This window comes from Pan paniscus, chromosome 14 (assembly GCF_029289425.2).
Source record: "Pan paniscus chromosome 14, NHGRI_mPanPan1-v2.0_pri, whole genome shotgun sequence".
NCBI classification, from domain to species: Eukaryota; Metazoa; Chordata; class Mammalia; order Primates; family Hominidae; genus Pan; species Pan paniscus.
This window is the reverse complement of record NC_073263.2, coordinates 58,495,471-58,517,540: the sequence shown is the minus strand read 5'-3', so window position 1 is coordinate 58,517,540 and position 22,070 is coordinate 58,495,471. Positions and strand designations below refer to the sequence as shown.

General features: G+C 50.1%; 4 protein-coding genes across 4 annotated transcripts; all 4 read right to left on the bottom strand.

The window, feature by feature from the left end:
- Positions 1 to 216: 216 nt before the first annotated feature.
- Positions 217 to 1,900, bottom strand: LOC129393721 (proline-rich protein 20E). The gene is made up of 2 exons (XM_055097187.2): positions 1,849 to 1,900; positions 217 to 830 (listed from the first exon to the last, which is right to left on the bottom strand). The coding sequence occupies exons 1-2, from the start codon at positions 1,898 to 1,900 to the stop codon at positions 217 to 219; spliced, it is 666 nt and encodes a 221-aa protein (XP_054953162.2).
- A 4,874-nt stretch (positions 1,901 to 6,774) lies between these two features.
- LOC134728866 (proline-rich protein 20E) lies at positions 6,775 to 8,458 on the bottom strand. The gene is made up of 2 exons (XM_063596023.1): positions 8,407 to 8,458; positions 6,775 to 7,388 (listed from the first exon to the last, which is right to left on the bottom strand). Exons 1-2 carry the CDS (start codon positions 8,456 to 8,458, stop codon positions 6,775 to 6,777), a joined length of 666 nt encoding a protein of 221 aa, XP_063452093.1.
- A 4,873-nt stretch (positions 8,459 to 13,331) lies between these two features.
- LOC129393722 (proline-rich protein 20E) lies at positions 13,332 to 15,015 on the bottom strand. The gene is made up of 2 exons (XM_055097188.1): positions 14,964 to 15,015; positions 13,332 to 13,945 (listed from the first exon to the last, which is right to left on the bottom strand). The coding sequence occupies exons 1-2, from the start codon at positions 15,013 to 15,015 to the stop codon at positions 13,332 to 13,334; spliced, it is 666 nt and encodes a 221-aa protein (XP_054953163.1).
- Positions 15,016 to 19,884: 4,869 nt separating this feature from the next.
- On the bottom strand, positions 19,885 to 21,568 carry LOC129393730 (proline-rich protein 20E). The gene is made up of 2 exons (XM_055097197.2): positions 21,517 to 21,568; positions 19,885 to 20,498 (listed from the first exon to the last, which is right to left on the bottom strand). Exons 1-2 carry the CDS (start codon positions 21,566 to 21,568, stop codon positions 19,885 to 19,887), a joined length of 666 nt encoding a protein of 221 aa, XP_054953172.2.
- Positions 21,569 to 22,070: the final 502 nt, after the last annotated feature.

The following is a 22,070-nucleotide window of genomic DNA, read 5'->3' as shown; positions in this document are numbered from 1 at the left end:
TGACGTGTACTTTCACTGTACATGACAGTTCCATTCCAATCGCCTTGTACAGAAAGGGGGTTTGGCAGCTTGCATATTGTAAGTTGCGTACTCTAAGTTCAGGGGAAGCTCAGGCTTCAGGTCCAGTCGGGGGAGGAGTGGAGCAGAAGTGGGGCTGGGGGGAACGTCCAGGTGGAAGAAAGGGAGGCTGGGAACAACGTGGGTGGCGGATAGTGGTCAATATGCAATGTCGGTGAGGAACACTGGGACCCCTTGCACATAGGTGCCGTGGGGGGTTTGAATGACTTGTAAAACAGCTGAGTCACCCAGAGCCCTAAACCCGATGCAGGGATAGAGGGTCAACGCGGGTTGCCAGTCAACAGCCTGAGGCCCAGGAGCAGTGGGCGGCTCCTGAAACCCCAGCTCAGGTTGCGCCACGTCGGGGCCAGGGCCTTCCTGCACAGTTCCAGGCAGAGGACCTGTTTCAGAAAGAGAGAAGGCTGCGGTCTCCGTGATTTCCGGTTCCCCCTGGTGGCCTGGCTCTCCATGGTGGTCCAGTGGGATGTGCACGTCCGGTCCCATCACGCCTTCTGCCCCCTGTCTCTGGCCAGCGTCCCCGCGGGGCCCAGCCCTTCTGCCACGGCCTCGCCCTGGCCGCCGGCTTCCTCCCCGGCGCCGGCCTCTCTCTGCAGGACGGGGTGACTCTGGGCGAGCTGGGGGCTGCCATCTGAAGGGTTTCACGTAAGCGATGGGTTTTGCGGGTTGGGCTGGCTGTGCGGGCCCATCTGCTTCCACGGAGTCTTCAGGGTCCGCAACACAGCAGCCTGGCTCTGGAGGAGGCCCACCTGAGGCTAAAAGAGAAGCAGAGCGTGAGCAGAGAGAGATAGAAGGAATTTTACCCATCAAGCAGTTATAGGATACTTTTAAAAATAAATACTCAGAGAAAAGAGGGATTTTTGAAGTTAAAATTGTCAGAGAAGAAACAAAACTCTCCATGGAAATTGGAGAATGAAGTTGAGAAGATCTCCCACAGAACAAAGCAAAAACCTAAAAGGATGGAAAGAAGGATGAAATATAAGAGAATTAGAGGTATGTTGTGGCTGAGACATTTCACCACAAAATTTCAGAGTGCTGAGGAAAAAGAGAAGATTCTAAAAGATTGTAGGGAGCGGGAGACAGAGAAAGGAAAAGTCACATGGAAAGGGCTAGGATTCCACATGTCTCAAAAATCAGACATCTCAAAAGCAGCAGTTCAGTCTAGAACATAACAGAAAATGTCTTCGAAATTTCAAGGGAAATGAATTTCCCACCTAAAGTGTCCTGTCCAACCAAAGTTTCACTAAAGAATCTGGGAGGGGAGAATGAAGATGTTTCAGACCAGCAAGATGTTAAAGAATTTGCTTTCAGTGGATGCTTTATTGTTCTGCATCTGTCAAACTAGACAAGATTAAAAGATTTAGGACACTCAGCGTAGGAAGGGAAATGTTTTGGAGAACAACGTGGCAACAGCCGTAAAGTTCCAACTCCTCCGGGAAAGAACAAGGTGGAAGTACCGGTTTATCATAGATCAAGACGTAGCGTGAGGACTCGCTCTGCTACGGACAAACAGTAATACAAAACGAAACAGAAGGAAACAGCGACAACAACAGCAAATCTCAGATTTGGGAAATGGGATTACAGTTCGAAAGAGGGAAGGGAATTTGCCAGAGGATGTGGAACCTGGGAGCTGACTTCCAACAACCAGCCCAGGTTGAGGCAGGCTAGGAGAAGGTGAAACAGAGAATGCTCGATTGAGTTTGAATTCAAACAATTGGGGAAGAATTGGGGAACAAACGAAATTAAAAAGAGAGTGGCAGGCGTTTGATGTACCTTGATTAGGGGCCATGGAGCGAAGTCGCTTCGAAGGCCTTGGTTCCTCCATGAGCAATCGGCGGGAGGGGCTGGGGAGAAAAACAAGAGAGCAAGAACGGATTTAGGAAGACAGAGGTGACAAGGCAGGGGGATGGCCGTGGCCTTTCTAGGGGAATGAGGATTCTGTCCCCAGCTGCACCCACCCAAGATCTGTCCACCCCTCCGGGACTCCCAGACACACACCTGATCTTCCCACAGCTGGCTCCGGAGATCTGAAAATTAGGAGACTCTTCGACGAAGAGAGGCCCGAGGAGTCGGAGGTGTCCACAGGTTCACCGCTGTAGCTCTGAGGTAGTCCACCCGCAGCCAGGGAGTCTGGAGGGAGCACGCAGCAGGTTCTGGCTCCGAGCCCAGCAGAAAGCCGACTGCTGGAGGCCGAGCGCGGTCCCTCTTATACGGCAGCAAGGCAGTCGCGTAAGGGACAGGCGTCGTCAGAGGGGGGCCGGCTGGGGCGGGCCTGGCTGGGCTTGCGAGGCGCATTGGGCCAGTCCCCTGCCAGTCAAATGGGGCCCTTCTGAGATGCCGCCATTTCTAGACGCCCGTGGTTGATTGATTAATCTAATCATCGAGGGACAAAATGCATAATGGCCTTTGAGTGTCAGCACAATGGGGTGTGGTGCCCGGAAAGCGGCTGATAGGAAGATGCGATTAGCTTAGATCTGAGCACGGTGAAGGAAAGCATCCAAAGGGGGGATATCTGGGCTGAAATCTGGAACATAAAATTTGAAATTAGTCAACCTGAACCGGGTTGGGAGAGGCAGGGAGAAAGGAAAGGGAGTGAAGAGGGTGTGCTGAGGCCCGGACTGGAAGGGAGCCCGGCACATTCTGGCAATGGACCGGAGGCCAAGTCCAGGCCCAGAGGTGGTGCGAGGTGGAGGCAGGGTCCGCGCAGGAGCTGGTCTTGTTCCAAGGCAGCGGAAAACCGTGGAACGGTGTCCGGCAGCGGGTTAACATTTCAGAAACGACCAGCCTGGCTGTGAAGGAGCGCCAACCCAGGGTCCGCAGAATTAAGTCAGGAGAGGCAAGAAGGCTATTGCAGCCCTCGGGGTTGGGCGCAGGGTGCTGTTAGACTGAGACTGAGGGAGGTAGAGGAGGAGAAAGTTCCCTGGTGGGAGAGAAATTTCCCAGAGAAAGCCAGACCCAGTGTGGACAGCCCTTGAGGAAGAGACTGCGGCCTTGGTAGCCCGCCCGTTCATTCAGGCAGAGGTGGACCGAGAACCTGCTCTGAATGGGAAGTTGCGGAGCTTGGCTTGCGCACATCTGGCTGAAGGGGCTTTTGAACTGCCAAGTGAGGTTGTCAGGTGGCCTTTTGTAAAAAGAGTCGAGCTCAGCGCGATGGCGACGGGGCTGGAGATGCGTGTGAGACCCACACCACTGGCTTTTATTGCTGTGGCCGCACACACGGGTGGAGGAAGACAGCGGGAAACACAGCAGGACACTGGAGGGGAATCCCGCAGTGGGTTATTTGGTTGGTTTGCATCCTTGTTTTTTTTTTTTTTTTTACAGAGACGGGTTGTCGCTCTGTAGCCCAGGCTGGAGTGCAGCGGTGCCATCTCGGCTCGCTGCGGCTACTTGGGGGGCTGAGATAGGAGAATCAGTTCAAGTGATTCTCCTGTCTCGGCCTCCGGAGTAGCTGGACTACAGGTGAGCGCCACCACATCGGGACAATTTTCGGATTTTTTGGAGAGACGAGGTTTCGCTCTGTGCCCAGGCTTGTTTGGAAGGCCTGAGCTCAAGCCGTCCTTCCCGCTCAACCTCCCGAGTAGCTGGGACCCCAGGCGCAAGCCACCATGCCGGGCCAATTATTTTTTTGGGTTGTATTTGTTGTTGAAGTGAGGTTTTGCTATGTTTTCACCTCACATACCTTTTCTGTCCCAAGACCCCATCCAGGGTACCACCTTACAATTCGTCACGGTTCCCCTTGGCTGCGACGGTTTCTCACACTTGCCTTGTTTTTGATGACCTTGACACTTGGAATACTGATCAGATATATTGTGGGATGTCCCCTCCTGAAGTTCGTGTGATGTATTCCTTGTGATCTGACTGGAATTATATGTTTTTGTAAGGAAGATTGCAGCGGGAAAGCGCCATTCCCATCCCATCCTGTCTACAGTACACACCATCAAGCCGGCTTATCACTGCTGCTATTAGTCCTGGTCACCTGGCTGGGGCAGTGTTGATTAGGTTTCTCCACCATCAAGTGATTTTCCCACCTCTTTCTCTACTGTACTTTTTGGAAGTCGCTACCTGGGGCCTATACTTAAATAAAAGGGAAGTTTTGCTTTATCTCCGTGCGGGGGAAGAGCTACCGAAATTCTGTGGAGTTCTCCTGTGTGGAGGATTTTCCCATTCTCCCCCACATGGTTGTTGATTTAGTCACTTATTTATATCCGTATGGACTCATGGACACCTATTGTATGCTTTGGTTTACACTCCAATACTTCAGGGGATGAATTATTTAATAATTGAACTAATTATTTTGTCAAATATATGACTCAACTATTTAATTATTAATTATTTAGTTAATTACTTTGTTACTGAGTGTCGCCAGCTTTGGCCACCGGGAGCTCCCTTAGTTGGCTTGCGTGTCCCTTTGTCAACCTCCCATCGCTGTGGCTTTTGGTTTTGTTTGGTTTTGGGCGGCTCCTTTCTCCCTGGCACCACAGGATGCTCCATGCTTATTTGCATATTCTCATCCTGATTGGGATTTCGTGTGCTCACTGACCAAACCCATAGATTCTTCTGTGAAGTTTCTCTTCAAAACGTTTATCTTTCTTATTGGGATAACTTCTCTCTCTCTTTTGTCCATTTTGAGACAAAGTTTTGCTCCCGTCACCCAGGCTGGAGTGCAATAGCATGATCTCGGATCACTGCAATGGCGCAATCTGGGCTCACTGCAACCTCCGCCTCCTGGGTTCAAAGGATTCTCCCGCCTCAGACTCCTGAGCAGCTGGGACTACAGTGGCCCACCACCATGCCTGGCTAATTTTTCTATTTTTATGAGGGCGAGACATGAGAATCGCTTCAATCCCGGGAATGGAGTTCTCAGTGAGCCGAAGCCACCGCGCTCCAGCGTGGGTGAAAGAGTGAGAGTCTGTTTCAAAATAAATAAATAAATAAATAAATAAATGAATAAATAAACCCGGAGGAATTACCAAGGGGTCTTGGTGCCTGCCTGCAGTCTGAGCTACTTGGCAACCTGATGTTGGAGGATCACCTGAGCTGAGGAGGTGCGGGCTGCAGTGAGCTGTGATTGCACCACTGCACTCCAGCCTGGATGACTGAATGAGACCCTGTCTTACTCCACGTACACATGTTTAGTGAAGCATTCTGGTGGTGGAAATGTCCTGGAAGTGGCGTATCAGCAGACCGCCACCTGCGGAATGTAAAACCTGTGCCTCTTTCCAGACAGATATACAGCAGGAAGAGAGTGGCACATGTGCGTGGGATGACTGCAAGGGGGCTTTCTGGCTTATGGATGACAGACCCCAATGGCAAGCCAAGAAGCAGCTCCCACTGCACAGTGCTCATTGTGATCCATGCCATGCTTCAATACGAAGTCGCCTGTTCCTAGTTTGGAGACGCACGGACTCCACAGAGGCTGTGCTCCTGACCACACCTGTGTTGCCTGCCTGGACCTTATAGTCACTTCAGCAGGACCCCTGGCACATGGCACGCCAGGTGTTTGTAAAAGCGAGCCACAAACGATGCTCTTAATGTGTACGTTTGTTGGTGTAGACTTGTGTGACTATGGGGAGAGATGCGATATGAATGGAGAACAGAGACTGGAGCCATTTTTCTACCTTCCTTTCTGCTTTTAGTAAACACATTTTATATTTGCGATTTGTGAAAGTTTAGTGAAAGAACTGTTGTATAAAATAAGTCCGAAGAGAACGGTTTATTTAGAAGGATTGAATACACAAGAGAAAAATCTTTGATGTAAAAAGTTATCTGTATTTTATTTGGACGTTTACAAAGGAGTGAAAACCAGCCAATAAGAGGCTACTTAATAAAATACAAAAATACAAAAATTCATAATACAACATTTATCAAACTCTGAAAAGATGGGAACTAACTCAACTTAAACATCTATGAGAAACTTAGAGCAAACATCTTGGTTAATGGTGAAACATTTAAAATATTCCCATTAAAGCCAGGAGGAAGCCAAGGACACTGCCGTCAAATCACTGATTCCTCATTTAGCGGTTCCAGTGAGTCATGCACTCTCCTTGTTTCCGTTAGCCTCCCTCCCACCACCCCGACACCTTTTGTCTGATTCATCAAATGTCCTTTGATCCACTTTTTCCTCAATCTGTTTGAAATTTTACCTTCTATTCCAATTCATTTAGTGGTTCCCAAAGGGTACCCACGTTGAGACTTAAAAATGTGTCAGTCTAGAGTTTTATCGCTCTTATATTCAGCCAGTCTATCGTCTCCAGGCACTAGACAAGAACTGTAGTAACTTCTAGCTCCTTCTGAATTTTCGCATGCCCCACATGTCTATATGAGTGTCTTCTGGAATTTTAATTCTAGGTCATCAATCCTTTTTCCAGAATCGTACTCCTCTGGACTTAAGAATACAGTTTCCTAATTTCCATGCTTACTGATCCTTGTTGCATCCCACTTCCTCCCGGTCGTCTGGTTTGGCTCTTTCTTGGCTGAAACACGTGACGTGTACTTTCACTGTACATGACAGTTCCATTCCAATCGCCTTGTACAGAAAGGGGGTTTGGCAGCTTGCATATTGTAAGTTGCGTACTCTAAGTTCAGGGGAAGCTCAGGCTTCAGGTCCAGTCGGGGGAGGAGTGGAGCAGAAGTGGGGCTGGGGGGAACGTCCAGGTGGAAGAAAGGGAGGCTGGGAACAACGTGGGTGGCGGATAGTGGTCAATATGCAATGTCGGTGAGGAACACTGGGACCCCTTGCACATAGGTGCCGTGGGGGGTTTGAATGACTTGTAAAACAGCTGAGTCACCCAGAGCCCTAAACCCGATGCAGGGATAGAGGGTCAACGCGGGTTGCCAGTCAACAGCCTGAGGCCCAGGAGCAGTGGGCGGCTCCTGAAACCCCAGCTCAGGTTGCGCCACGTCGGGGCCAGGGCCTTCCTGCACAGTTCCAGGCAGAGGACCTGTTTCAGAAAGAGAGAAGGCTGCGGTCTCCGTGATTTCCGGTTCCCCCTGGTGGCCTGGCTCTCCATGGTGGTCCAGTGGGATGTGCACGTCCGGTCCCATCACGCCTTCTGCCCCCTGTCTCTGGCCAGCGTCCCCGCGGGGCCCAGCCCTTCTGCCACGGCCTCGCCCTGGCCGCCGGCTTCCTCCCCGGCGCCGGCCTCTCTCTGCAGGACGGGGTGACTCTGGGCGAGCTGGGGGCTGCCATCTGAAGGGTTTCACGTAAGCGATGGGTTTTGCGGGTTGGGCTGGCTGTGCGGGCCCATCTGCTTCCACGGAGTCTTCAGGGTCCGCAACACAGCAGCCTGGCTCTGGAGGAGGCCCACCTGAGGCTAAAAGAGAAGCAGAGCGTGAGCAGAGAGAGATAGAAGGAATTTTACCCATCAAGCAGTTATAGGATACTTTTAAAAATAAATACTCAGAGAAAAGAGGGATTTTTGAAGTTAAAATTGTCAGAGAAGAAACAAAACTCTCCATGGAAATTGGAGAATGAAGTTGAGAAGATCTCCCACAGAACAAAGCAAAAACCTAAAAGGATGGAAAGAAGGATGAAATATAAGAGAATTAGAGGTATGTTGTGGCTGAGACATTTCACCACAAAATTTCAGAGTGCTGAGGAAAAAGAGAAGATTCTAAAAGATTGTAGGGAGCGGGAGACAGAGAAAGGAAAAGTCACATGGAAAGGGCTAGGATTCCACATGTCTCAAAAATCAGACATCTCAAAAGCAGCAGTTCAGTCTAGAACATAACAGAAAATGTCTTCGAAATTTCAAGGGAAATGAATTTCCCACCTAAAGTGTCCTGTCCAACCAAAGTTTCACTAAAGAATCTGGGAGGGGAGAATGAAGATGTTTCAGACCAGCAAGATGTTAAAGAATTTGCTTTCAGTGGATGCTTTATTGTTCTGCATCTGTCAAACTAGACAAGATTAAAAGATTTAGGACACTCAGCGTAGGAAGGGAAATGTTTTGGAGAACAACGTGGCAACAGCCGTAAAGTTCCAACTCCTCCGGGAAAGAACAAGGTGGAAGTACCGGTTTATCATAGATCAAGACGTAGCGTGAGGACTCGCTCTGCTACGGACAAACAGTAATACAAAACGAAACAGAAGGAAACAGCGACAACAACAGCAAATCTCAGATTTGGGAAATGGGATTACAGTTCGAAAGAGGGAAGGGAATTTGCCAGAGGATGTGGAACCTGGGAGCTGACTTCCAACAACCAGCCCAGGTTGAGGCAGGCTAGGAGAAGGTGAAACAGAGAATGCTCGATTGAGTTTGAATTCAAACAATTGGGGAAGAATTGGGGAACAAACGAAATTAAAAAGAGAGTGGCAGGCGTTTGATGTACCTTGATTAGGGGCCATGGAGCGAAGTCGCTTCGAAGGCCTTGGTTCCTCCATGAGCAATCGGCGGGAGGGGCTGGGGAGAAAAACAAGAGAGCAAGAACGGATTTAGGAAGACAGAGGTGACAAGGCAGGGGGATGGCCGTGGCCTTTCTAGGGGAATGAGGATTCTGTCCCCAGCTGCACCCACCCAAGATCTGTCCACCCCTCCGGGACTCCCAGACACACACCTGATCTTCCCACAGCTGGCTCCGGAGATCTGAAAATTAGGAGACTCTTCGACGAAGAGAGGCCCGAGGAGTCGGAGGTGTCCACAGGTTCACCGCTGTAGCTCTGAGGTAGTCCACCCGCAGCCAGGGAGTCTGGAGGGAGCACGCAGCAGGTTCTGGCTCCGAGCCCAGCAGAAAGCCGACTGCTGGAGGCCGAGCGCGGTCCCTCTTATACGGCAGCAAGGCAGTCGCGTAAGGGACAGGCGTCGTCAGAGGGGGGCCGGCTGGGGCGGGCCTGGCTGGGCTTGCGAGGCGCATTGGGCCAGTCCCCTGCCAGTCAAATGGGGCCCTTCTGAGATGCCGCCATTTCTAGACGCCCGTGGTTGATTGATTAATCTAATCATCGAGGGACAAAATGCATAATGGCCTTTGAGTGTCAGCACAATGGGGTGTGGTGCCCGGAAAGCGGCTGATAGGAAGATGCGATTAGCTTAGATCTGAGCACGGTGAAGGAAAGCATCCAAAGGGGGGATATCTGGGCTGAAATCTGGAACATAAAATTTGAAATTAGTCAACCTGAACCGGGTTGGGAGAGGCAGGGAGAAAGGAAAGGGAGTGAAGAGGGTGTGCTGAGGCCCGGACTGGAAGGGAGCCCGGCACATTCTGGCAATGGACCGGAGGCCAAGTCCAGGCCCAGAGGTGGTGCGAGGTGGAGGCAGGGTCCGCGCAGGAGCTGGTCTTGTTCCAAGGCAGCGGAAAACCGTGGAACGGTGTCCGGCAGCGGGTTAACATTTCAGAAACGACCAGCCTGGCTGTGAAGGAGCGCCAACCCAGGGTCCGCAGAATTAAGTCAGGAGAGGCAAGAAGGCTATTGCAGCCCTCGGGGTTGGGCGCAGGGTGCTGTTAGACTGAGACTGAGGGAGGTAGAGGAGGAGAAAGTTCCCTGGTGGGAGAGAAATTTCCCAGAGAAAGCCAGACCCAGTGTGGACAGCCCTTGAGGAAGAGACTGCGGCCTTGGTAGCCCGCCCGTTCATTCAGGCAGAGGTGGACCGAGAACCTGCTCTGAATGGGAAGTTGCGGAGCTTGGCTTGCGCACATCTGGCTGAAGGGGCTTTTGAACTGCCAAGTGAGGTTGTCAGGTGGCCTTTTGTAAAAAGAGTCGAGCTCAGCGCGATGGCGACGGGGCTGGAGATGCGTGTGAGACCCACACCACTGGCTTTTATTGCTGTGGCTGCACACACGGGTGGAGGAAGACAGCGGGAAACACAGCAGGACACTGGAGGGGAATCCCGCAGTGGGTTATTTGGTTGGTTTGCATCCTTGTTTTTTTTTTTTTTTTACAGAGACGGGTTGTCGCTCTGTAGCCCAGGCTGGAGTGCAGCGGTGCCATCTCGGCTCGCTGCGGCTACTTGGGGGGCTGAGATAGGAGAATCAGTTCAAGTGATTCTCCTGTCTCGGCCTCCGGAGTAGCTGGACTACAGGTGAGCGCCACCACATCGGGACAATTTTCGGATTTTTTGGAGAGACGAGGTTTCGCTCTGTGCCCAGGCTTGTTTGGAAGGCCTGAGCTCAAGCCGTCCTTCCCGCTCAACCTCCCGAGTAGCTGGGACCCCAGGCGCAAGCCACCATGCCGGGCCAATTATTTTTTTGGGTTGTATTTGTTGTTGAAGTGAGGTTTTGCTATGTTTTCACCTCACATACCTTTTCTGTCCCAAGACCCCATCCAGGGTACCACCTTACAATTCGTCACGGTTCCCCTTGGCTGCGACGGTTTCTCACACTTGCCTTGTTTTTGATGACCTTGACACTTGGAATACTGATCAGATATATTGTGGGATGTCCCCTCCTGAAGTTCGTGTGATGTATTCCTTGTGATCTGACTGGAATTATATGTTTTTGTAAGGAAGATTGCAGCGGGAAAGCGCCATTCCCATCCCATCCTGTCTACAGTACACACCATCAAGCCGGCTTATCACTGCTGCTATTAGTCCTGGTCACCTGGCTGGGGCAGTGTTGATTAGGTTTCTCCACCATCAAGTGATTTTCCCACCTCTTTCTCTACTGTACTTTTTGGAAGTCGCTACCTGGGGCCTATACTTAAATAAAAGGGAAGTTTTGCTTTATCTCCGTGCGGGGGAAGAGCTACCGAAATTCTGTGGAGTTCTCCTGTGTGGAGGATTTTCCCATTCTCCCCCACATGGTTGTTGATTTAGTCACTTATTTATATCCGTATGGACTCATGGACACCTATTGTATGCTTTGGTTTACACTCCAATACTTCAGGGGATGAATTATTTAATAATTGAACTAATTATTTTGTCAAATATATGACTCAACTATTTAATTATTAATTATTTAGTTAATTACTTTGTTACTGAGTGTCGCCAGCTTTGGCCACCGGGAGCTCCCTTAGTTGGCTTGCGTGTCCCTTTGTCAACCTCCCATCGCTGTGGCTTTTGGTTTTGTTTGGTTTTGGGCGGCTCCTTTCTCCCTGGCACCACAGGATGCTCCATGCTTATTTGCATATTCTCATCCTGATTGGGATTTCGTGTGCTCACTGACCAAACCCATAGATTCTTCTGTGAAGTTTCTCTTCAAAACGTTTATCTTTCTTATTGGGATAACTTCTCTCTCTCTTTTGTCCATTTTGAGACAAAGTTTTGCTCCCGTCACCCAGGCTGGAGTGCAATAGCATGATCTCGGATCACTGCAATGGCGCAATCTGGGCTCACTGCAACCTCCGCCTCCTGGGTTCAAAGGATTCTCCCGCCTCAGACTCCTGAGCAGCTGGGACTACAGTGGCCCACCACCATGCCTGGCTAATTTTTCTATTTTTATGAGGGCGAGACATGAGAATCGCTTCAATCCCGGGAATGGAGTTCTCAGTGAGCCGAAGCCACCGCGCTCCAGCGTGGGTGAAAGAGTGAGAGTCTGTTTCAAAATAAATAAATAAATAAATAAATAAATGAATAAATAAACCCGGAGGAATTACCAAGGGGTCTTGGTGCCTGCCTGCAGTCTGAGCTACTTGGCAACCTGATGTTGGAGGATCACCTGAGCTGAGGAGGTGCGGGCTGCAGTGAGCTGTGATTGCACCACTGCACTCCAGCCTGGATGACTGAATGAGACCCTGTCTTACTCCACGTACACATGTTTAGTGAAGCATTCTGGTGGTGGAAATGTCCTGGAAGTGGCGTATCAGCAGACCGCCACCTGCGGAATGTAAAACCTGTGCCTCTTTCCAGACAGATATACAGCAGGAAGAGAGTGGCACATGTGCGTGGGATGACTGCAAGGGGGCTTTCTGGCTTATGGATGACAGACCCCAATGGCAAGCCAAGAAGCAGCTCCCACTGCACAGTGCTCATTGTGATCCATGCCATGCTTCAATACGAAGTCGCCTGTTCCTAGTTTGGAGACGCACGGACTCCACAGAGGCTGTGCTCCTGACCACACCTGTGTTGCCTGCCTGGACCTTATAGTCACTTCAGCAGGACCCCTGGCACATGGCACGCCAGGTGTTTGTAAAAGCGAGCCACAAACGATGCTCTTAATGTGTACGTTTGTTGGTGTAGACTTGTGTGACTATGGGGAGAGATGCGATATGAATGGAGAACAGAGACTGGAGCCATTTTTCTACCTTCCTTTCTGCTTTTAGTAAACACATTTTATATTTGCGATTTGTGAAAGTTTAGTGAAAGAACTGTTGTATAAAATAAGTCCGAAGAGAACGGTTTATTTAGAAGGATTGAATACACAAGAGAAAAATCTTTGATGTAAAAAGTTATCTGTATTTTATTTGGACGTTTACAAAGGAGTGAAAACCAGCCAATAAGAGGCTACTTAATAAAATACAAAAATACAAAAATTCATAATACAACATTTATCAAACTCTGAAAAGATGGGAACTAACTCAACTTAAACATCTATGAGAAACTTAGAGCAAACATCTTGGTTAATGGTGAAACATTTAAAATATTCCCATTAAAGCCAGGAGGAAGCCAAGGACACTGCCGTCAAATCACTGATTCCTCATTTAGCGGTTCCAGTGAGTCATGCACTCTCCTTGTTTCCGTTAGCCTCCCTCCCACCACCCCGACACCTTTTGTCTGATTCATCAAATGTCCTTTGATCCACTTTTTCCTCAATCTGTTTGAAATTTTACCTTCTATTCCAATTCATTTAGTGGTTCCCAAAGGGTACCCACGTTGAGACTTAAAAATGTGTCAGTCTAGAGTTTTATCGCTCTTATATTCAGCCAGTCTATCGTCTCCAGGCACTAGACAAGAACTGTAGTAACTTCTAGCTCCTTCTGAATTTTCGCATGCCCCACATGTCTATATGAGTGTCTTCTGGAATTTTAATTCTAGGTCATCAATCCTTTTTCCAGAATCGTACTCCTCTGGACTTAAGAATACAGTTTCCTAATTTCCATGCTTACTGATCCTTGTTGCATCCCACTTCCTCCCGGTCGTCTGGTTTGGCTCTTTCTTGGCTGAAACACGTGACGTGTACTTTCACTGTACATGACAGTTCCATTCCAATCGCCTTGTACAGAAAGGGGGTTTGGCAGCTTGCATATTGTAAGTTGCGTACTCTAAGTTCAGGGGAAGCTCAGGCTTCAGGTCCAGTCGGGGGAGGAGTGGAGCAGAAGTGGGGCTGGGGGGAACGTCCAGGTGGAAGAAAGGGAGGCTGGGAACAACGTGGGTGGCGGATAGTGGTCAATATGCAATGTCGGTGAGGAACACTGGGACCCCTTGCACATAGGTGCCGTGGGGGGTTTGAATGACTTGTAAAACAGCTGAGTCACCCAGAGCCCTAAACCCGATGCAGGGATAGAGGGTCAACGCGGGTTGCCAGTCAACAGCCTGAGGCCCAGGAGCAGTGGGCGGCTCCTGAAACCCCAGCTCAGGTTGCGCCACGTCGGGGCCAGGGCCTTCCTGCACAGTTCCAGGCAGAGGACCTGTTTCAGAAAGAGAGAAGGCTGCGGTCTCCGTGATTTCCGGTTCCCCCTGGTGGCCTGGCTCTCCATGGTGGTCCAGTGGGATGTGCACGTCCGGTCCCATCACGCCTTCTGCCCCCTGTCTCTGGCCAGCGTCCCCGCGGGGCCCAGCCCTTCTGCCACGGCCTCGCCCTGGCCGCCGGCTTCCTCCCCGGCGCCGGCCTCTCTCTGCAGGACGGGGTGACTCTGGGCGAGCTGGGGGCTGCCATCTGAAGGGTTTCACGTAAGCGATGGGTTTTGCGGGTTGGGCTGGCTGTGCGGGCCCATCTGCTTCCACGGAGTCTTCAGGGTCCGCAACACAGCAGCCTGGCTCTGGAGGAGGCCCACCTGAGGCTAAAAGAGAAGCAGAGCGTGAGCAGAGAGAGATAGAAGGAATTTTACCCATCAAGCAGTTATAGGATACTTTTAAAAATAAATACTCAGAGAAAAGAGGGATTTTTGAAGTTAAAATTGTCAGAGAAGAAACAAAACTCTCCATGGAAATTGGAGAATGAAGTTGAGAAGATCTCCCACAGAACAAAGCAAAAACCTAAAAGGATGGAAAGAAGGATGAAATATAAGAGAATTAGAGGTATGTTGTGGCTGAGACATTTCACCACAAAATTTCAGAGTGCTGAGGAAAAAGAGAAGATTCTAAAAGATTGTAGGGAGCGGGAGACAGAGAAAGGAAAAGTCACATGGAAAGGGCTAGGATTCCACATGTCTCAAAAATCAGACATCTCAAAAGCAGCAGTTCAGTCTAGAACATAACAGAAAATGTCTTCGAAATTTCAAGGGAAATGAATTTCCCACCTAAAGTGTCCTGTCCAACCAAAGTTTCACTAAAGAATCTGGGAGGGGAGAATGAAGATGTTTCAGACCAGCAAGATGTTAAAGAATTTGCTTTCAGTGGATGCTTTATTGTTCTGCATCTGTCAAACTAGACAAGATTAAAAGATTTAGGACACTCAGCGTAGGAAGGGAAATGTTTTGGAGAACAACGTGGCAACAGCCGTAAAATTCCAACTCCTCCGGGAAAGAACAAGGTGGAAGTACCGGTTTATCATAGATCAAGACGTAGCGTGAGGACTCGCTCTGCTACGGACAAACAGTAATACAAAACGAAACAGAAGGAAACAGCGACAACAACAGCAAATCTCAGATTTGGGAAATGGGATTACAGTTCGAAAGAGGGAAGGGAATTTGCCAGAGGATGTGGAACCTGGGAGCTGACTTCCAACAACCAGCCCAGGTTGAGGCAGGCTAGGAGAAGGTGAAACAGAGAATGCTCGATTGAGTTTGAATTCAAACAATTGGGGAAGAATTGGGGAACAAACGAAATTAAAAAGAGAGTGGCAGGCGTTTGATGTACCTTGATTAGGGGCCATGGAGCGAAGTCGCTTCGAAGGCCTTGGTTCCTCCATGAGCAATCGGCGGGAGGGGCTGGGGAGAAAAACAAGAGAGCAAGAACGGATTTAGGAAGACAGAGGTGACAAGGCAGGGGGATGGCCGTGGCCTTTCTAGGGGAATGAGGATTCTGTCCCCAGCTGCACCCACCCAAGATCTGTCCACCCCTCCGGGACTCCCAGACACACACCTGATCTTCCCACAGCTGGCTCCGGAGATCTGAAAATTAGGAGACTCTTCGACGAAGAGAGGCCCGAGGAGTCGGAGGTGTCCACAGGTTCACCGCTGTAGCTCTGAGGTAGTCCACCCGCAGCCAGGGAGTCTGGAGGGAGCACGCAGCAGGTTCTGGCTCCGAGCCCAGCAGAAAGCCGACTGCTGGAGGCCGAGCGCGGTCCCTCTTATACGGCAGCAAGGCAGTCGCGTAAGGGACAGGCGTGGTCAGAGGGGGGCCGGCTGGGGCGGGCCTGGCTGGGCTTGCGAGGCGCATTGGGCCAGTCCCCTGCCAGTCAAATGGGGCCCTTCTGAGATGCCGCCATTTCTAGACGCCCGTGGTTGATTGATTAATCTAATCATCGAGGGACAAAATGCATAATGGCCTTTGAGTGTCAGCACAATGGGGTGTGGTGCCCGGAAAGCGGCTGATAGGAAGATGCGATTAGCTTAGATCTGAGCACGGTGAAGGAAAGCATCCAAAGGGGGGATATCTGGGCTGAAATCTGGAACATAAAATTTGAAATTAGTCAACCTGAACCGGGTTGGGAGAGGCAGGGAGAAAGGAAAGGGAGTGAAGAGGGTGTGCTGAGGCCCGGACTGGAAGGGAGCCCGGCACATTCTGGCAATGGACCGGAGGCCAAGTCCAGGCCCAGAGGTGGTGCGAGGTGGAGGCAGGGTCCGCGCAGGAGCTGGTCTTGTTCCAAGGCAGCGGAAAACCGTGGAACGGTGTCCGGCAGCGGGTTAACATTTCAGAAACGACCAGCCTGGCTGTGAAGGAGCGCCAACCCAGGGTCCGCAGAATTAAGTCAGGAGAGGCAAGAAGGCTATTGCAGCCCTCGGGGTTGGGCGCAGGGTGCTGTTAGACTGAGACTGAGGGAGGTAGAGGAGGAGAAAGTTCCCTGGTGGGAGAGAAATTTCCCAGAGAAAGCCAGACCCAGTGTGGACAGCCCTTGAGGAAGAGACTGCGGCCTTGGTAGCCCGCCCGTTCATTCAGGCAGAGGTGGACCGAGAACCTGCTCTGAATGGGAAGTTGCGGAGCTTGGCTTGCGCACATCTGGCTGAAGGGGCTTTTGAACTGCCAAGTGAGGTTGTCAGGTGGCCTTTTGTAAAAAGAGTCGAGCTCAGCGCGATGGCGACGGGGCTGGAGATGCGTGTGAGACCCACACCACTGGCTTTTATTGCTGTGGCCGCACACACGGGTGGAGGAAGACAGCGGGAAACACAGCAGGACACTGGAGGGGAATCCCGCAGTGGGTTATTTGGTTGGTTTGCATCCTTGTTTTTTTTTTTTTTTTACAGAGACGGGTTGTCGCTCTGTAGCCCAGGCTGGAGTGCAGCGGTGCCATCTCGGCTCGCTGCGGCTACTTGGGGGGCTGAGATAGGAGAATCAGTTCAAGTGATTCTCCTGTCTCGGCCTCCGGAGTAGCTGGACTACAGGTGAGCGCCACCACATCGGGACAATTTTCGGATTTTTTGGAGAGACGAGGTTTCGCTATGTGCCCAGGCTTGTTTGGAAGGCCTGAGCTCAAGCCGTCCTTCCCGCTCAACCTCCCGAGTAGCTGGGACCCCAGGCGCAAGCCACCATGCCGGGCCAATTATTTTTTTGGGTTGTATTTGTTGTTGAAGTGAGGTTTTGCTATGTTTTCACCTCACATACCTTTTCTGTCCCAAGACCCCATCCAGGGTACCACCTTACAATTCGTCACGGTTCCCCTTGGCTGCGACGGTTTCTCACACTTGCCTTGTTTTTGATGACCTTGACACTTGGAATACTGATCAGATATATTGTGGGATGTCCCCTCCTGAAGTTCGTGTGATGTATTCCTTGTGATCTGACTGGAATTATATGTTTTTGTAAGGAAGATTGCAGCGGGAAAGCGCCATTCCCATCCCATCCTGTCTACAGTACACACCATCAAGCCGGCTTATCACTGCTGCTATTAGTCCTGGTCACCTGGCTGGGGCAGTGTTGATTAGGTTTCTCCACCATCAAGTGATTTTCCCACCTCTTTCTCTACTGTACTTTTTGGAAGTCGCTACCTGGGGCCTATACTTAAATAAAAGGGAAGTTTTGCTTTATCTCCGTGCGGGGGAAGAGCTACCGAAATTCTGTGGAGTTCTCCTGTGTGGAGGATTTTCCCATTCTCCCCCACATGGTTGTTGATTTAGTCACTTATTTATATCCGTATGGACTCATGGACACCTATTGTATGCTTTGGTTTACACTCCAATACTTCAGGGGATGAATTATTTAATAATTGAACTAATTATTTTGTCAAATATATGACTCAACTATTTAATTATTAATTATTTAGTTAATTACTTTGTTACTGAGTGTCGCCAGCTTTGGCCACCGGGAGCTCCCTTAGTTGGCTTGCGTGTCCCTTTGTCAACCTCCCATCGCTGTGGCTTTTGGTTTTGTTTGGTTTTGGGCGGCTCCTTTCTCCCTGGCACCACAGGATGCTCCATGCTTATTTGCATATTCTCATCCTGATTGGGATTTCGTGTGCTCACTGACCAAACCCATAGATTCTTCTGTGAAGTTTCTCTTCAAAACGTTTATCTTTCTTATTGGGATAACTTCTCTCTCTCTTTTGTCCATTTTGAGACAAAGTTTTGCTCCCGTCACCCAGGCTGGAGTGCAATAGCATGATCTCGGATCACTGCAATGGCGCAATCTGGGCTCACTGCAACCTCCGCCTCCTGGGTTCAAAGGATTCTCCCGCCTCAGACTCCTGAGCAGCTGGGACTACAGTGGCCCACCACCATGCCTGGCTAATTTTTCTATTTTTATGAGGGCGAGACATGAGAATCGCTTCAATCCCGGGAATGGAGTTCTCAGTGAGCCGAAGCCACCGCGCTCCAGCGTGGGTGAAAGAGTGAGAGTCTGTTTCAAAATAAATAAATAAATAAATAAATGAATAAATAAACCCGGAGGAATTACCAAGGGGTCTTGGTGCCTGCCTGCAGTCTGAGCTACTTGGCAACCTGATGTTGGAGGATCACCTGAGCTGAGGAGGTGCGGGCTGCAGTGAGCTGTGATTGCACCACTGCACTCCAGCCTGGATGACTGAATGAGACCCTGTCTTACTCCACGTACACATGTTTAGTGAAGCATTCTGGTGGTGGAAATGTCCTGGAAGTGGCGTATCAGCAGACCGCCACCTGCGGAATGTAAAACCTGTGCCTCTTTCCAGACAGATATACAGCAGGAAGAGAGTGGCACATGTGCGTGGGATGACTGCAAGGGGGCTTTCTGGCTTATGGATGACAGACCCCAATGGCAAGCCAAGAAGCAGCTCCCACTGCACAGTGCTCATTGTGATCCATGCCATGCTTCAATACGAAGTCGCCTGTTCCTAGTTTGGAGACGCACGGACTCCACAGAGGCTGTGCTCCTGACCACACCTGTGTTGCCTGCCTGGACCTTATAGTCACTTCAGCAGGACCCCTGGCACATGGCACGCCAGGTGTTTGTAAAAGCGAGCCACAAACGATGCTCTTAATGTGTACGTTTGTTGGTGTAGACTTGTGTGACTATGGGGAGAGATGCGATATGAATGGAGAACAGAGACTGGAGCCATTTTTCTACCTTCCTTTCTGCTTTTAGTAAACACATTTTATATTTGCGATTTGTGAAAGTTTAGTGAAAGAACTGTTGTATAAAATAAGTCCGAAGAGAACGGTTTATTTAGAAGGATTGAATACACAAGAGAAAAATCTTTGATGTAAAAAGTTATCTGTATTTTATTTGGACGTTTACAAAGGAGTGAAAACCAGCCAATAAGAGGCTACTTAATAAAATACAAAAATACAAAAATTCATAATACAACATTTATCAAACTCTGAAAAGATGGGAACTAACTCAACTTAAACATCTATGAGAAACTTAGAGCAAACATCTTGGTTAATGGTGAAACATTTAAAATATTCCCATTAAAGCCAGGAGGAAGCCAAGGACACTGCCGTCAAATCACTGATTCCTCATTTAGCGGTTCCAGTGAGTCATGCACTCTCCTTGTTTCCGTTAGCCTCCCTCCCACCACCCCGACACCTTTTGTCTGATTCATCAAATGTCCTTTGATCCACTTTTTCCTCAATCTGTTTGAAATTTTACCTTCTATTCCAATTCATTTAGTGGTTCCCAAAGGGTACCCACGTTGAGACTTAAAAATGTGTCAGTCTAGAGTTTTATCGCTCTTATATTCAGCCAGTCTATCGTCTCCAGGCACTAGACAAGAACTGTAGTAACTTCTAGCTCCTTCTGAATTTTCGCATGCCCCACATGTCTATATGAGTGTCTTCTGGAATTTTAATTCTAGGTCATCAATCCTTTTTCCAGAATCGTACTCCTCTGGACTTAAGAATACAGTTTCCTAATTTCCATGCTTACTGATCCTTGTTGCATCCCACTTCCTCCCGGTCGTCTGGTTTGGCTCTTTCTTGGCTGAAACACGTGACGTGTACTTTCACTGTACATGACAGTTCCATTCCAATCGCCTTGTACAGAAAGGGGGTTTGGCAGCTTGCATATTGTAAGTTGCGTACTCTAAGTTCAGGGGAAGCTCAGGCTTCAGGTCCAGTCGGGGGAGGAGTGGAGCAGAAGTGGGGCTGGGGGGAACGTCCAGGTGGAAGAAAGGGAGGCTGGGAACAACGTGGGTGGCGGATAGTGGTCAATATGCAATGTCGGTGAGGAACACTGGGACCCCTTGCACATAGGTGCCGTGGGGGGTTTGAATGACTTGTAAAACAGCTGAGTCACCCAGAGCCCTAAACCCGATGCAGGGATAGAGGGTCAACGCGGGTTGCCAGTCAACAGCCTGAGGCCCAGGAGCAGTGGGCGGCTCCTGAAACCCCAGCTCAGGTTGCGCCACGTCGGGGCCAGAGCCTTCCTGCACAGTTCCAGGCAGAGGACCTGTTTCAGAAAGAGAGAAGGCTGCGGTCTCCGTGATTTCCGGTTCCCCCTGGTGGCCTGGCTCTCCATGGTGGTCCAGTGGGATGTGCACGTCCGGTCCCATCACGCCTTCTGCCCCCTGTCTCTGGCCAGCGTCCCCGCGGGGCCCAGCCCTTCTGCCACGGCCTCGCCCTGGCCGCCGGCTTCCTCCCCGGCGCCGGCCTCTCTCTGCAGGACGGGGTGACTCTGGGCGAGCTGGGGGCTGCCATCTGAAGGGTTTCACGTAAGCGATGGGTTTTGCGGGTTGGGCTGGCTGTGCGGGCCCATCTGCTTCCACGGAGTCTTCAGGGTCCGCAACACAGCAGCCTGGCTCTGGAGGAGGCCCACCTGAGGCTAAAAGAGAAGCAGAGCGTGAGCAGAGAGAGATAGAAGGAATTTTACCCATCAAGCAGTTATAGGATACTTTTAAAAATAAATACTCAGAGAAAAGAGGGATTTTTGAAGTTAAAATTGTCAGAGAAGAAACAAAACTCTCCATGGAAATTGGAGAATGAAGTTGAGAAGATCTCCCACAGAACAAAGCAAAAACCTAAAAGGATGGAAAGAAGGATGAAATATAAGAGAATTAGAGGTATGTTGTGGCTGAGACATTTCACCACAAAATTTCAGAGTGCTGAGGAAAAAGAGAAGATTCTAAAAGATTGTAGGGAGCGGGAGACAGAGAAAGGAAAAGTCACATGGAAAGGGCTAGGATTCCACATGTCTCAAAAATCAGACATCTCAAAAGCAGCAGTTCAGTCTAGAACATAACAGAAAATGTCTTCGAAATTTCAAGGGAAATGAATTTCCCACCTAAAGTGTCCTGTCCAACCAAAGTTTCACTAAAGAATCTGGGAGGGGAGAATGAAGATGTTTCAGACCAGCAAGATGTTAAAGAATTTGCTTTCAGTGGATGCTTTATTGTTCTGCATCTGTCAAACTAGACAAGATTAAAAGATTTAGGACACTCAGCGTAGGAAGGGAAATGTTTTGGAGAACAACGTGGCAACAGCCGTAAAATTCCAACTCCTCCGGGAAAGAACAAGGTGGAAGTACCGGTTTATCATAGATCAAGACGTAGCGTGAGGACTCGCTCTGCTACGGACAAACAGTAATACAAAACGAAACAGAAGGAAACAGCGACAACAACAGCAAATCTCAGATTTGGGAAATGGGATTACAGTTCGAAAGAGGGAAGGGAATTTGCCAGAGGATGTGGAACCTGGGAGCTGACTTCCAACAACCAGCCCAGGTTGAGGCAGGCTAGGAGAAGGTGAAACAGAGAATGCTCGATTGAGTTTGAATTCAAACAATTGGGGAAGAATTGGGGAACAAACGAAATTAAAAAGAGAGTGGCAGGCGTTTGATGTACCTTGATTAGGGGCCATGGAGCGAAGTCGCTTCGAAGGCCTTGGTTCCTCCATGAGCAATCGGCGGGAGGGGCTGGGGAGAAAAACAAGAGAGCAAGAACGGATTTAGGAAGACAGAGGTGACAAGGCAGGGGGATGGCCGTGGCCTTTCTAGGGGAATGAGGATTCTGTCCCCAGCTGCACCCACCCAAGATCTGTCCACCCCTCCGGGACTCCCAGACACACACCTGATCTTCCCACAGCTGGCTCCGGAGATCTGAAAATTAGGAGACTCTTCGACGAAGAGAGGCCCGAGGAGTCGGAGGTGTCCACAGGTTCACCGCTGTAGCTCTGAGGTAGTCCACCCGCAGCCAGGGAGTCTGGAGGGAGCACGCAGCAGGTTCTGGCTCCGAGCCCAGCAGAAAGCCGACTGCTGGAGGCCGAGCGCGGTCCCTCTTATACGGCAGCAAGGCAGTCGCGTAAGGGACAGGCGTGGTCAGAGGGGGGCCGGCTGGGGCGGGCCTGGCTGGGCTTGCGAGGCGCATTGGGCCAGTCCCCTGCCAGTCAAATGGGGCCC